The 14,589-nt window shown below is 41.9% G+C and overlaps 1 protein-coding gene across 3 annotated transcripts in view; it reads right to left on the bottom strand.

Annotated features, from left to right (window-relative positions):
- The window catches only part of LOC115117564 (forkhead box protein J3-like), a 197,720-nt gene that overhangs the window by 30,865 nt on the left and 152,266 nt on the right, over positions 1-14,589 (bottom strand). For all 3 annotated transcript variants that reach the window (XM_065001977.1, XM_065001979.1, XM_065001978.1), the window contains exon 3: positions 8,268-8,342. In XM_065001977.1, coding sequence (XP_064858049.1) covers positions 8,268-8,342 — 75 coding nt within the window. The remainder of the gene's footprint in view (positions 1-8,267; positions 8,343-14,589) is intronic.

Here is a 14,589-nt window from a genome sequence, read left to right as displayed (position 1 = left end):
AAGCACCTTCTAGTTGAAAACTGAGTCATTTACATTTACATTTAAGTCATTTAGCAGACGCTCTTATCCAGAGCGACTTACAAATTGGTGCTTTCATGAAAGTGCATTGAAATTATTTAGGAACTCAGCACACTTGGTGAGGTGTGTGACAACTTGGAAACACCAGTATGTCCTCTTACTCAAACCCTTGTCATTTTTATGTCTTATGTTGTACCTACCCCAAATTCCCCAAGAATATTCTTGTTACTGAATGTATCCATTTTCGTTATCAACAAATGTGGTGAAAAGTACAGTAAATGGAAAATGACAAAATCAACAGTGTAATAGAGGTCGATCGATTAATCGGAATGGGCCGATTTCAAGTTAATCGATTAATTAATTAGGGCCGATTTCAAGTTTTCATAACAATCGGTAATCAGTATTTTTGGACACCGATCATGGCCGATTACATTGCACTCTCCATGAGGAGACTGCGTGGCAGGCTAACCACATGTTATGCGAGTGCAGCAAGGAGCCAAGGTAAGGTGCTAGCTAGCATTAAACATATCTCATAAAAAACAATCAATCAATCTACACATGGTTGATGATATTACTAGATCATCTAGCTTGCCCTGCGTTGCATATAATCGATGCGGTGCCTGTTAATTTATCATTGAATCATAGCCTACTTTGCCAAACAGGTGATTTAACAAGCACCGTCGTTGCACCAATGTGTACCTAACCATAAACATCAATGCCTTAAAATCAATACACAAGTATATATTTTTAAACCTGCATATTTGTTCATATTGCGGGCTAACATGAATTTCCGTTAACTAGGAAAAATGGTGTCACTTCTCTTGCAACAGAGTCAGGGTATATGCAGCAGTTTGGGCCGCCTAGCTCATTCATTGCAAACTGTGAAGACTTTCTTCCTAACAAAGACAGCCAACTTCGCCAAACGGGGGATGATTTAACAAAAGCGCATTTGCGAAAAAAGCACAATCGTTGCACGACTGTACCTAACCATGAACATTAATTAAAATCAATACACAGAAGTATATATTTTTAAACCTGCATATTTAGCTAAAAGAAATCCAGGTTACCAGGCAATATTAACCAGGTAAAATTGTGTCACTTCTCTTCATTAATATGGTAAAATCCAGAAACTAAGGCTCGTATTTCTGTGTGTTATTATATTATAGTTAAGTCTATGATTTGATAGAGCAGTCTGACTGAGCGGTGGTAGGCAGCAGCAGGCTCGTAAGCATTCATTGAAACAACACTTTACTGCGTTTGCCAGCAGCTCTTTGCAATGCTTGAGGCACAGTGCTGTCAATGACTTCAAGCCCATCAACTCCTGAGATTAGAATATTGAATAACATTTTTTTTAACCCCTTTTTTTCTCCCCAATTTCGTGGTATCAGTCTTGTCTCATCGCTGCAACGGGAGAGGCGAAGGTCGAGAGCCATGCGCCCCCCGAAACACAACCCAATCTAGCCGCACTGCTTCTTGACACAATGGACATCCAACCCGGAAGCCAGCCGCACCAATGTGTCGGAGGAAACACCGTACACCTGGCAACCTGGTCAGCGTGCACTGCGCCACAGCAGTCACTAGTGCACGATGAATCACAAAGAATCTCTGGTGGCACAGCCAGCACTACAATGTAGTGCCTTAGACCACTGCGCCACCCGGGAGTCCCGAAGACTCATGTTAAAAGGAACCCCCAGCTTTCATATGTTCTCATGTTCTGAGCAAGGAACTTATTATATTAAGTTAAAATAAGTTTTCATTGTTCATTCAGTATTGTTGTAATTGTCATTATATATAAATATATATAAATAAATATAAATATATAAAAATCGTCCGATTAATCAGTATCGGCTTTTTTTGGTCATTCAATAATCTGTGTTAAAAAAATCAGTCGGTCGACCTCTACAGTGTAATGTTTGGATTCACTAGTGTCAGGTGAATTGTTGTTCTCACCTTTAGTCTAATCATTTAACCTTTAACTCAGTAAGTCAGTTCTTATTTACAAGTAGTGATGTAGTTCCTCTATGCCAAACGCGTCCATCATTGAAACCAGACCCTAGTCACTGAGTTGAAACTAACCAGTTAACATCATGTAAATTAATATGTAGGTCTATCTGCAGTGGGAGTCGTATCGGCACTACACTGTATCCCCTTACCTCCATGGTAAAGGAGTATGCCATGCCTGCCATCATCTCTCTCTCTCTCCATCTCAGAGAAAGACATGGCTCTCGCCTATCTCATACAACCAGCAGTGCTCATATTCCTGCCACATTACAATATTGATGTAACATATCAAGAGAGGCTAGCGCTTCTTTGAAGTTATCTTCGGGGGGAGAGAAATTCCAAATAAAACATTAAGGAAGCGAGCATGTTGGCCCTGCATTTGGAATGGGATCCATACAGCAATAGATGGTTTGTATTTAGTGGAGCAGATCCCAGGAGAGTCAACATCAGAGGATTACAGCAAAACATGAAATTAAGCATTCAGTCCCCATCCTCTACAGTTCATAGCTCGGTGTAGCACTTCAAGCCTGTGCGAGTGTGGAGAGCAGAGAGAGAGGAGAGAGAGGAAGAGAGGGATTGAGCCGAGAGAGCGGCGAGAGAGAGAGGCGAGAGAGAGAGGCGAGAGAGAGGGAGAGAGAGCGAGAGAGCGAGAGAGAAGGCGTGAGAGGGGAGAGAGAGCGAGAGAGAGCGAGAGAGGGGAGAGAGAGCGAGAGAGGGGAGAGAGAGCGAGAGAGGGGAGAGAGAGCGAGAGAGGGAGAGAGAGCGAGAGAGGGGGAGAGAGAGCGAGAGAGGGGGAGAGAGAGCGAGAGAGGGGAGAGAGAGCGAGAGAGGGAGAGAGAGCGAGAGAGGGGAGAGAGAGCGAGAGAGGGGAGAGAGAACGAGAGAGGGAGAGAGAACGAGAGAGGGGAGAGAGAACGAGAGAGGAGAGAAGAGCGAGAGAGGGAGCGAGAAGAAGAGCGAGAGAAGGAGAGAGAGAACGAGAGGCGAGAGAAGGGAGAGAGAACGAGAGGGCGAGAGAAGGGAGAGAGAACGAGAGGGCGAGAGAAGGCGAGAGAGAACGAGAGAGCGAGAGAGGGGAGAGAGAACGAGAGAGGGGAGAGAGAACGAGAGAGCGAGAGAGGGGAGAGAGAACGAGAGAGCGAGAGAAGGCGAGAGCGAAAGCGAGAGAAGGCAAGAGAGGGGAGGGCGAGCGAGAGAGAGGGGAGAGAGCATCGAGAGAGAGCGTGGAGAGAGAGCGCGGAGAGAGAGCGCGGAGAGAGAACGCGGAGAGAGAGAGCGGCGGGGGAGAGCGCGGAGAGAGAGGCGAGAGAGCGAGAGAAGGCGAGAGAGGGGAGAGAGGCGAGAGAGCGAGAGAAGGCGAGAGAGGGGAGAGAGAGCGAGAGAGGAGAGAGAGAACGAGAGAGAGAGAGAAGGCGAGAGAGGGGAGAGAGAACGAGAGAGCGGAGAGAAGGCGAGAGAGGGGAGAGAGAGCGAGAGAGAGGAGAGAACGAGAGAGAGAGAGAACGAGAGAGCGCGGAGAGAGAGCGCGGAGAGAGAGCGCGGAGAGAGAGGCGAGAGAGAGAGCGCGGAGAAGGCGAGAGAGCGCGGAGAAGGCGAGAGAGGGGAGAGAGAGCGAGAGAGGAGAGAGAGAACGAGAGAGAGAGAACGAGAGAGCGCGGAGAGAGCAGAGAGAGAGAGAACGCGGAGAGAGCAGAGAGCGAGAGAGGAGAGAGGCGGGCGAGCGGAGAGAGCGAGAGGAGAGAGCTAGAGCGACAGCGTGCAGAGAGCATGTGCTCTCTCGCGCTCTTATTAAAGGTTTCAAAGACCTCTCTGATGAGAGTAGGCTACCTGTCCTGTTGGGGGAGGACGCAGAGAGCTGTGGGTTGGAAGCGCACTACATTGCTGCCTGCCATAAGTTGAGGGACAGTGTCTGACAGACCAATCAACCTACACATGTCCTCTACTGTATGCTTATTGTTATAGTTCAATGTATGGTTATTTTGACCCTTGATTATTGTTGTTCCGTTGACAATTTAGATTCATTTTTTTAATATTGTAAATATCCCAAACAAGCTTTGGCAATATGTACATTGTTACGTTATGCCAATAAAGCAAATTGAATTGACCAAGAGAGAGAGCAAGAGTGGAGTGTGTGGAGAGAGTGTGTGGGGGAGAGAGAGGGGTAGCTTGTCTGTGCTCCAGACAAAGCTGGGATTACATATGTTTAGACCAATTCACATAACCAGGATACACTAAATATAGGCCACATGGTCCAACCATGTGAGAAACTAAACACAGCAGGGGATACTAGTAATAATTTTCCTCTCCTCCAAAGTGCTGAGGGGCACTTTTAGGGAGTTACTAGAAATGGCCACAAGGTCAATGGCTTTTTACTAGGGATGCACGATATATCGGTGAACAAGATGTCTAGTTTAATGCCAATGTTTAAAAAAATGATGTCAAATCTTCTGTGCATACCATTGCGCTACACAGCATTCCTAACCTAGCCCACAATGTCTGCTGTGTGGATCGAGCAGTCAACAAGTCGAGCAGTCATTTGAAAGAGTAAGAACATTTCAGAGAGACAACTCAAAGGCGAAATCCATGATAATGGAATTCATTTCCCTTGACAATCAACAGTTCTCTGTCATGGGTGATGTTGGCATTCGCCGACTGGTCGTGCACCGGTACACACTTCCAAGTGCACTACTTTCCTTGATGTTGCCCTAATGGAGTTACACAGTAATAGCCTCACTGGTATTAGCTTCACAACATACATACTATGGAACGCTATTTGGGTCTTTGTGTCAAAAGACACAGTAGCATTTGTCAAAGCTGTACTAAAAAGTCTGCAAACAAGGAAACATCGGCCACGAATTATGTGTTACAATACTGCGTTGGTAATAAAGCATCATTTGTTCCCCCGCAACTCTGGGGTAGCTAGCTTCAGCTTGGCACCTAGCTAGCACCAATACAACCAGCCTGAAAACAATGACCAGTAGAAACTGCAGTCATTATTCTTAGCAACTATTTAGGAATCCTTGTAAGTATTAGCAAGGTTGCCACTTGTTGTTCGCTATTGAAATTGAACTTCAGTTCATGAAAATAAATAGCAAGCCAGCTACTTAACCCTGTTCATCTGGCTAGTGAGGCTCGACCGGACTGGGTTATGTGTTGTGAAGCTAGCCACAATAAAGATTAGGCACAAGTGGAATTTGCAGTTTACCTTCAAAATAAAAGAATGTCATTGACAGTGATGCAAATGACTACAAATAGTAGAATTATGCCATACTTTTTTTTTGAAGGCCAATCACAAAGTCCACTATTGTGGCTAACTTCACATAGATGGGTCCGACCACCATTAATCAAGTAAGAACAGTCTTATAAATGATGGTTATTTTAGATGACACCTAGCTATATAGTTAGCTTGGTAACTATAGCTACACGTCAAATAGTGTTATCTTTGACACAAAGACCCAAATGGGGTTCCATAGAAATCCTGGTTGAGAATGAAACTACTGAACAAATGAAAAACGAAACAGCACAGCAAGTGAAAGAAATAGGTTTTGATGATGTTTTACTGGTAATGGGGACATATGTAAACGCCACAAAGTAACTTTTTGGTCAGTGTGGGGTGTGTAACCTTTATTTAACTAGGCAAGTCAGTAAAGAACAAATTCTTATTTACAATGACGGCCCGGACCGATGGGACTCCCAATCCCGGCCGGATGTGATACAGCCTGGATTCAAACCAGGGACTGTAGTGACGCCTCTTCCACTGAGATGCAGTGCCTTAGACCGCTGCGTTCATGTGTGTGTGTGTTAACTATTTAACTGTACTAGAATGCTTAAAAGGAAGCTAAAATTTTAAACATCGTTATCAGGGTTTTTTTGGGGCAAGGAAAATATTGGATATCGGTATCGGCCAAGAATGTCATATCGATGCATCACTACTTGCCAGTTTTAAAAAGAACTCATTTACATTTGCCATGCAATTTTGTGGGGGTGGATTGTGCATAACAGATTAAGAGCTTGCCATGCATTTCTAAACTGGCAGCACAGGCAGAAGTTCAAAGCTAACATTTTTCTAGAGCAGATGGCATATATATATATATATATATCTAGACTGCTACATCAACCTGTGGACATATATATATATATATATATATATATATATATATATATATCTAGACTGCTACATCGACCTGTGGACATATATATATATATATATATCTAGACTGCTACATCGACCTGTGGACATATATATATATATATCTAGACTGCTACATCGACCTGTGGACATATATATATATAGCTAGACTGCTACATCGACCTGTGGACATATATATATATATCTAGACTGCTACATCGACCTGTGGACATATATATATATATATCTAGACTGCTACATCGACCTGTGGACATATATATATATATAGCTAGACTGCTACATCGACCTGTGGACATATATATATATCTAGACTGCTACATCGACCTGTGGACATATATATATATCTAGACTGCTACATCGACCTGTGGACATATATATATATATCTAGACTGCTACATCGACCTGTGGACATATATATATATCTAGACTGCTACATCGACCTGTGGACATATATATATATCTAGACTGCTACATCGACCTGTGGACATATATATATATCTAGACTGCTACATCGACCTGTGGACATATATATATATATATCTAGACTGCTACATCGACCTGTGGACATATATATATATCTAGACTGCTACATTGACCTGTGGGCATATATATATATATATATATATATATCTAGACTGCTACATCGACCTGTGGACATATATATATATATCTAGACTGCTACATCGACCTGTGGACATATATATATATCTAGACTGCTACATCGACCTGTGGACATATATATATATATCTAGACTGCTACATCGACCTGTGGACATATATATATATATCTAGACTGCTACATCGACCTGTGGACATATATATATATATAGACTGCTACATCGACCTGTGGACATATATATATATATATATCTAGACTGCTACATCGACCTGTGGACATATATATATATATCTAGACTGCTACATTGACCTGTGGGCATATATATATATATATATCTAGACTGCTACATCGACCTGTGGACATATATATATATATATCTAGACTGCTACATCGACCTGTGGACATATATATATATATATCTAGACTGCTACATCGACCTGTGGACATATATATATATATATCTAGACTGCTACATCGACCTGTGGACATATATATATATATATAGACTGCTACATCGACCTGTGGACATATATATATATATATCTAGACTGCTACATTGACCTGTGGGCATATATATATATATATATATCTAGACTGCTACATTGACCTGTGGGCATATATATATATATATATATATATCTAGACTGCTACATCGACCTGTGGACATATATATATCTAGACTGCTACATCGACCTGTGGACATATATATATATATATATATCTAGACTGCTACATCGACCTGTGGACATATATATATATATCTAGACTGCTACATCGACCTGTGGACATATATATATATATCTAGACTGCTACATCGACCTGTGGACATATATATATATATATCTAGACTGCTACATCGACCTGTGGACATATATATATATATCTAGACTGCTACATCGACCTGTGGACATATATATATATATATCTAGACTGCTACATCGACCTGTGGACATATATATATCTAGACTGCTACATCGACCTGTGGACATATATATATATCTAGACTGCTACATCGACCTGTGGACATATATATATATCTAGACTGCTACATTGACCTGTGGGCATATATATATATATATATATATCTAGACTGCTACATCGACCTGTGGACACATATATATATATATATATATCTAGACTGCTACATCGACCTGTGGACATATATATATATATCTCTAGACTGCTACATTGACCTGTGGACATATATATATATATATCTAGACTGCTACATCGACCTGTGGACATATATATATATATATATATCTAGACTGCTACATCGACCTGTGGACATATATATATATATCTAGACTGCTACATCGACCTGTGGACATATATATATATATCTAGACTGCTACATCGACCTGTGGACATATATATATATCTAGACTGCTACATCGACCTGTGGGCAGCAGCTGTTTATTCCCACTCCATTTACTGTCATCTCTCTGTATGTTGGGTTTGAACCGACAGTCCTCTTACCTTTCCTGGGTCATCTTTGGAGCGAGGCACTTTGAGAAAACACTTGTTCAATGACAGATTGTGCCGTATTGAGTTCTGTGGGGGGGGAGAGAGAGAATATCAGGGTTAGAGCTTAGGTATAAAAAAAGAGCATATCATAGTTCAAAAGGGAATCTTGGTAGCATGCTACACGGTCATCCTGTGTCAAGTCATTTCCTGCTGTCAAGATCAACTTTTAATTACACCCTGAGGAATGAATCTGCTAAATCCATGACTAAACACACTCAGTCACTGGATCTTTATCTTGAACCTGGCCAAAGCCACTAGGAAGACAGGGTCTAATCTACCTGATAACAACACTCTGGAGACCCGCAGCAACCTGGCTTCTTCTACTTCTCAAATTACATGGGCGCCAAAAATCAAAACTCAACTTGAATTAAGTGACACACGCATCCCGAATGAGTCGCTCTCTGGGATGATGCCTGATATGAGTTAACGCTACACAAGGCTCCTTGGGGGGAAGGAAATACATTATGGAGATCATTCTGAAAGTTAACTCATTATGGTGTTGGCTGGTCCTCACCGTCAGAGAGAGGCTGATTTATCAGGCTGATCAGGGGCTTGAAGCAACATTTTTTTATTTACCTTTATTTAACTAGGCAAGTCAGTTAAGAACAAATTCTTATTTTCAATGACGGCCTAGGAATAGTGGGTTAACTGCCTGTTCAGGAGCAGAACGACAGGTTTGTACCTTGTCAGCTCGGGGGTTTGAACTTGCAACCTTCCGGTTACTAGTCCAACACTCTAACCACTAGGCTGTAGAGTGATGCTCCTGGATTAATAACAGCCAGGATAGAGCCAGGCAGGCAGGCAGGCAGGAAAGCAGGCAGGGCCCTGGAATCAGCAGGAGCTGGGCAAGCCATGGGCTTAGTGGACTCACTGAATGCACGCATCTCCACTTCATTTTATGGAGTAGTATTGATAGACATCGGAGGATCCCAAAGCTTTTTAGTGCAGCTGAGTTGGACATAGGTTGATGTGAGATGAGTACACAGCCCACAAGATGGAGCTAGTTGTAACATCAGTAAAGAGAAAGTAGTTTTGCACCTCAGTAGGCTCAGAAAACGAAAATATATTTAAAAACAAACAACACACTTATCAAATAATGAAGAGGCATATCAAACCCCAATATCTGGGGTATCTGGCGACTTAAGTATTTTTTAAACCTCCTACTTTGGGCTCGATGTGCCATTGTGTAGTTCATACATGCCTAATCTATGAGCAGAATTACTGGCTTACCTCAATTATCCACTAAATATTAATTAATGCTACACAAAGGGTAGTATGTACGGCCCAGTACATCACTGGGGCCCAGCTTCCTGGCATCCAGGACCTACATACCAGGCGGTGTCAGAGGAAGGCCCTAAAAATGGTCAAAGACTCCAACCACCCTAGTCATAGACTGTTCTCTCTGCTACTGCACGGCAAGCGGTACCGGAGCACCAAGTCTAAGTCCAAAAGGCTTCTTAATAGCTTCTTCCCCCAAGCCATAAGACTGATGAACAGCTAATCAAATGGCTACCCAGACTTTCCCCCTACCTTTGTCCCTAACTACTTTCCCCCTACCTACATGTACATATTACCTCAACTAACCTGTATCCCCGCACATTGACTCGGTACCCCCTGTATATAGCCTCATTGCTGTTACTCTTTTTTACTTTAGTGCATTTAGTAAATATTTTCTTAACTCTTATTTTTCTTAAAACTGTCTTGTTGGTTAAGGGCGTGTAAGTAAGCATTTCACAGTAATGTCTACACTGGTTGTATTCGGCACATGTGACAAATGACATTTTATTTGAAATCCCTAGTTTGCAAAGTGTTTTCTGGGAGCCGTACGGCGCCATTTCCCCTAAATTGTCCCCAGCAATTAGTTTAAGCCAATAAAAAAAAATATATATAAAAAAGTCACCTTTATTTAACCAGGTAGGTCAGTTGAGAACAAGTCCACATTTAACTCTGCGACCTGGCCAAGATGAAGCAAAGCAATGAGCTTCAGCCCCTCGCCATTTGAGTGACAGCTAGCAAGATGCACACCCAGCAGAGAGAGAGAGAACAAGAGATCACAAATCTGCACATGTGATGTAGCATGTCATTTTCAGGGAAGACTTTTGGCTGGTGAGCGCTACTTTCACAACTACTGACTAAAAAGGTATACAAAAGTACTGGAGAATCTCCAAGACCCAAGTAAAACCACCCAACTTCCAGACTCAGCCGTCAAGGAGCAGGAGTGGTGAGGAAAGGGGGATACCTAGTCAGTTGTACAACAATGCATTCAAAGCCAACCCCTCTGAGGAGTGGAGTGTGTGCGTCATGCATTTGATGTCAGAGAGAGGTGCCTGTATACAGCGCATTCGGAGAGTATTCAGACCCCTCGACTTTTTCCACATTTTGATATGTTAGTCTTATTCTAAAATGGATGAAACTATTTTTTCCCCTCAGTCTACACACACTACCCCATAATGACAAAGCAAAAACAGGTTTAGAAATGTTTTGAAAATATTGAAAATAACAAACTGAAATATCAAATTTACAAACAGTTAAAGTTGGAAGTTTATACACTTAGGTTGGAGTAATTAAAAGTCATTTTTCAACCACTCTACAAATGTTTTGTTAACAAACTATAGTTTTGGCAAGTCAGTTAGGACATCTACTTTGAGCATGACAAGTCAGTTTTCCAACAATTGTTTACAGACAAATTATTTCACTTATAATTCACTGTATCACAATTCCAGTGGGTCAGAAGTTTACATACACTAAGTTGACTGTGCCTTTAAACAGCTTGGAAAATTCCAGAAAATGTCATGGCTTTAGAAGTTATTGACAGGTGAATTGACATAATTTGAGTCAATTGAAAGTGTACCTGTGGATGTGTTTCAAGGCCTACCTTTAAACACAGCACCTCTTTGCTTGACATCATGGGGTATATATATATATATATATATATATATATATATATATTTTAATCAGCCAAGACCTCAGGGGGGGAAAAAAGTCTGATTCATCCTTGGGAGCAATTTCCAAACGCCTGAAGGGACCACGTTCATCTGTACAAACAATAGTACACAAGTATAAACACCATGGGACCACGCAGCCGTCATACCGCTCAGGAAGGAGACAAATTCTTTCTCCTAGAGATGAACGTACTTTGGATCGAAAAGTGTAAATCAAATCACAGATTTGCTGGAGGAAACAGGTGCAAAAGTATCTATGTCCATAGTAAAACGAGTCCTATATCAACAACCTGAAAGGCAACTCAGCAAGGAAGAAGCCACTGCTCCAAAACCACCATGAAAAAGTGTGACTACGGTTTGCAATTGCACATGGGGATAAAGATTGTACTTTGGAGAAATGTCCTCTGGTCTGATGAAACAAAAATAGAACTGTTTGGCCATAATGACTATTGTTATGTTTGGAGGAAAAAAGGGGGGGCTTGCAAGTCGAACACCATCCCAACCGTGAAGCACGGGGGTGACAGCATCATATTGTGGGGGTGCTTTGCTGCAGGAGGGACTGGTGCACTTCACAAAATAGACGACATCATGAGGGAGGAAAATTATGTGGATATATTGAAGCTACATCAAGACATCAGTCAGGAAGTTAAAGCTTGGTCGCAAATGGGTCTTCCAAATGGACAATGACCCCAAGCATACTTCTAAAGTTGTGGCAAAATGGCTCAAGGACAACCAAGTCAAGATATTGGAGTGGCCATCACAAAGCCTTAACCTCAATCCTATAGAAAATTTGTGGGCAGAACTGAAAAAGCAAGGCTACCCAAAACGTTTGACCCGAGTTTAAATTGTTTAAAGCAATGCTACCAAATACTAATTGAGTGTATGTAAACTTCTGACCCACTGGGAATGTGATGAAAGAAATAAAAGCTGAAATAAATCACTATTTTTCTGACATTTCACATTCTTAAAATAAAGTGGTGATACTAACTGACCTAAGACAGGGAATTTTTACTATGATTAAATGTCAGGAATTGTGAAAAACTGAGTTGAAATGTATTTGGCTAAGGTGTATGCAAACTTCGACTTCAACCGTAAGTAGGCAGAACATTTACTCAGTACTTTGTAGAAGCACCTTTTGGCAGCGATTACAGCCTCGAGTGTTCCTTGGTATGACGTTACAAGCGTCGTACACCTGTATTTGGGGAGTTTCTCCCATTTTTCTCTGCAGATCCTCTCAAGCTCTGTCAGGTTGGATGGGGAGCGTAACTGCACAGCTATTATTAGGTCTCCAGAGCTGATTGATCAGGTTCAATTCTCTGGAGCAGGTATTCATCAAGGATCTCCGTACTTCGCTCTGTTTATTTTCCCCCCTCGATCTGACTAGTATGCCAGTTCCTGCCACAGAAAAGCATCCCCACAGCATGATGCTGCCACAACCATGCTTCACCGTAGGGATGGTGCCAGGTTTCCCCCAGACGTGACACTTGGCATTCAGGCCAAAAAGAGTTCAATCTTGGTTTCATCAGACCTGAGAATCTTGTTTCTCATTGTCTGAGAGTCTTTAGGTGTCTTATGGCAAACTCCAAGCAGGCTGTTATGTGCCATTTACTGAGGAGTGGCCACTCTACCATAAAGGCCAAAATGATGGAGTGCTGCAGAGACGGGAGAACCTTCCAAAAGGACAACCATCTCCAAAGAGGAATTCTGGAGCTCTGTCACCTCCCTCAACTAGACCCTTCTCCCTCGATTGCTCAGTTTGGCTGGGCAGCCAGCTCTAGGTAGAGTCTTGGTGGTTCCAATCTTCTTCCATTTAAGAATGATGGATGCCACTGTGTTCTTGGGGACCTTCAATGCTGCAGACATGTTTTGGTACACTTCCCCAGATCTGTGCCTCGACACAATCCTGTCTCGGCGTTCTATGGAACATTCCTTCGTCCTCATGGCAAGGTTTTTGTTCTGACATGCACTGTCAACTGTGGGACCTTATATAGACAGGTAGGTGCCTTACCAAATGAAGTCCAATCAAGTTGTAGAAACATCAAGGATGATCAATATAAACAGGATGCACTGGAGCTCAATTGAGTTTTTTTTTTTAAGTGAAACTTTATTTAACTAGGCTAGTCTTTATTTAACCACTAGTCTCCCTGCTGCCCCTAGGCTCATAGCAAAGGGTCTAAATACTTATGTAAATAAGGTATGTTTTTACATAAATATCTACAAACCTGTTTTCGGTTTGTCATTATGGGGTATTGTGTAGATTGATGAGGAAAAATTAAGTGAATCTATTTTAGAGTAAGGCTGTAACATAACCAAATGTGGAAAAAGTCCAGGGGTCTAAAAACGTCCCGAATGCACTGTAAATGAATGGACAAAGTCATTGATCACTTGGGTCTAAAAACGTCCCGAATGCACTGTAAATGAATGGACAAAGTCATTGATCACTTGGGTCTAAAAACGTCCCGAATGCACTGTAAATGAATGGACAAAGTCATTGATCACTTGGGTCTAAAAACGTCCCCCTGTAAATGAATGGACAAAGTCTGTAAAAACGTCCCGAATGCACTGTAAATGAATGGACAAAGTCATTGATCACTTGGGTCTAAAAACGTCCCGAATGCACTGTAAATGAATGGACAAAGTCATTGATCACTTGGGTCTAAAAACGTCCCGAATGCACTGTAAATGAATGGACAAAAGATCATTGATCCCGAACACTGTAAATGAATGGACAGTCATTGATCACTTGGGTCTAAAAACGTCCCGAACACTGTAAATGAATGGACAAAGTCATTGATCACTTGGGTCTAAAAACACATGGAATAAACAAACATACAGTCAATAATACAGTGGAACAAAAGAAAACAAAAAGTCTATATACAGTGAGTGCAAATGAGGTAAGGAAATAAATAGGCCATGGTGGTGAAAAGTGACGTTGCAGGCTAGCTCAGTGAAGGCCTTCAACTTGAGTCTCTCAATGAGTCCGACCGGGGTGACGCCAGCTGCCATTAGCAACTAAATGATCCTTATAAAATCTGTGCGCGATATTAAAATACATCGGTTCCCAGCCCCGCAGGAGGCCTTTTGCCAGGCCGTCATTGTAAATAAGAATTTGTTTAACTGACTTGCCTAGTTAAAGGTCAAATAAAAAAATGTCTGGTATAATAAGCAATTATTGGTACCATGGTCTTAAAATTATTTGTTTTTTTTAAAACGAAGACTGCAAATGTTCAACTCCCGTTTACTGCTAACAATCCCTGCAGTATTGTGTTCGGCCTTCAACTTGAATGAGATGAGGCAGTAGTAGTGCTCAACCTCTCACAGGGAGAGAGGTT

The sequence above is a fragment of the Oncorhynchus nerka genome, linkage group LG15 (genome assembly GCF_034236695.1).
Source record: "Oncorhynchus nerka isolate Pitt River linkage group LG15, Oner_Uvic_2.0, whole genome shotgun sequence".
NCBI lineage: Eukaryota > Metazoa > Chordata > Actinopteri > Salmoniformes > Salmonidae > Oncorhynchus > Oncorhynchus nerka.
This window is presented reverse-complemented; position numbering and strand designations above follow the sequence as displayed.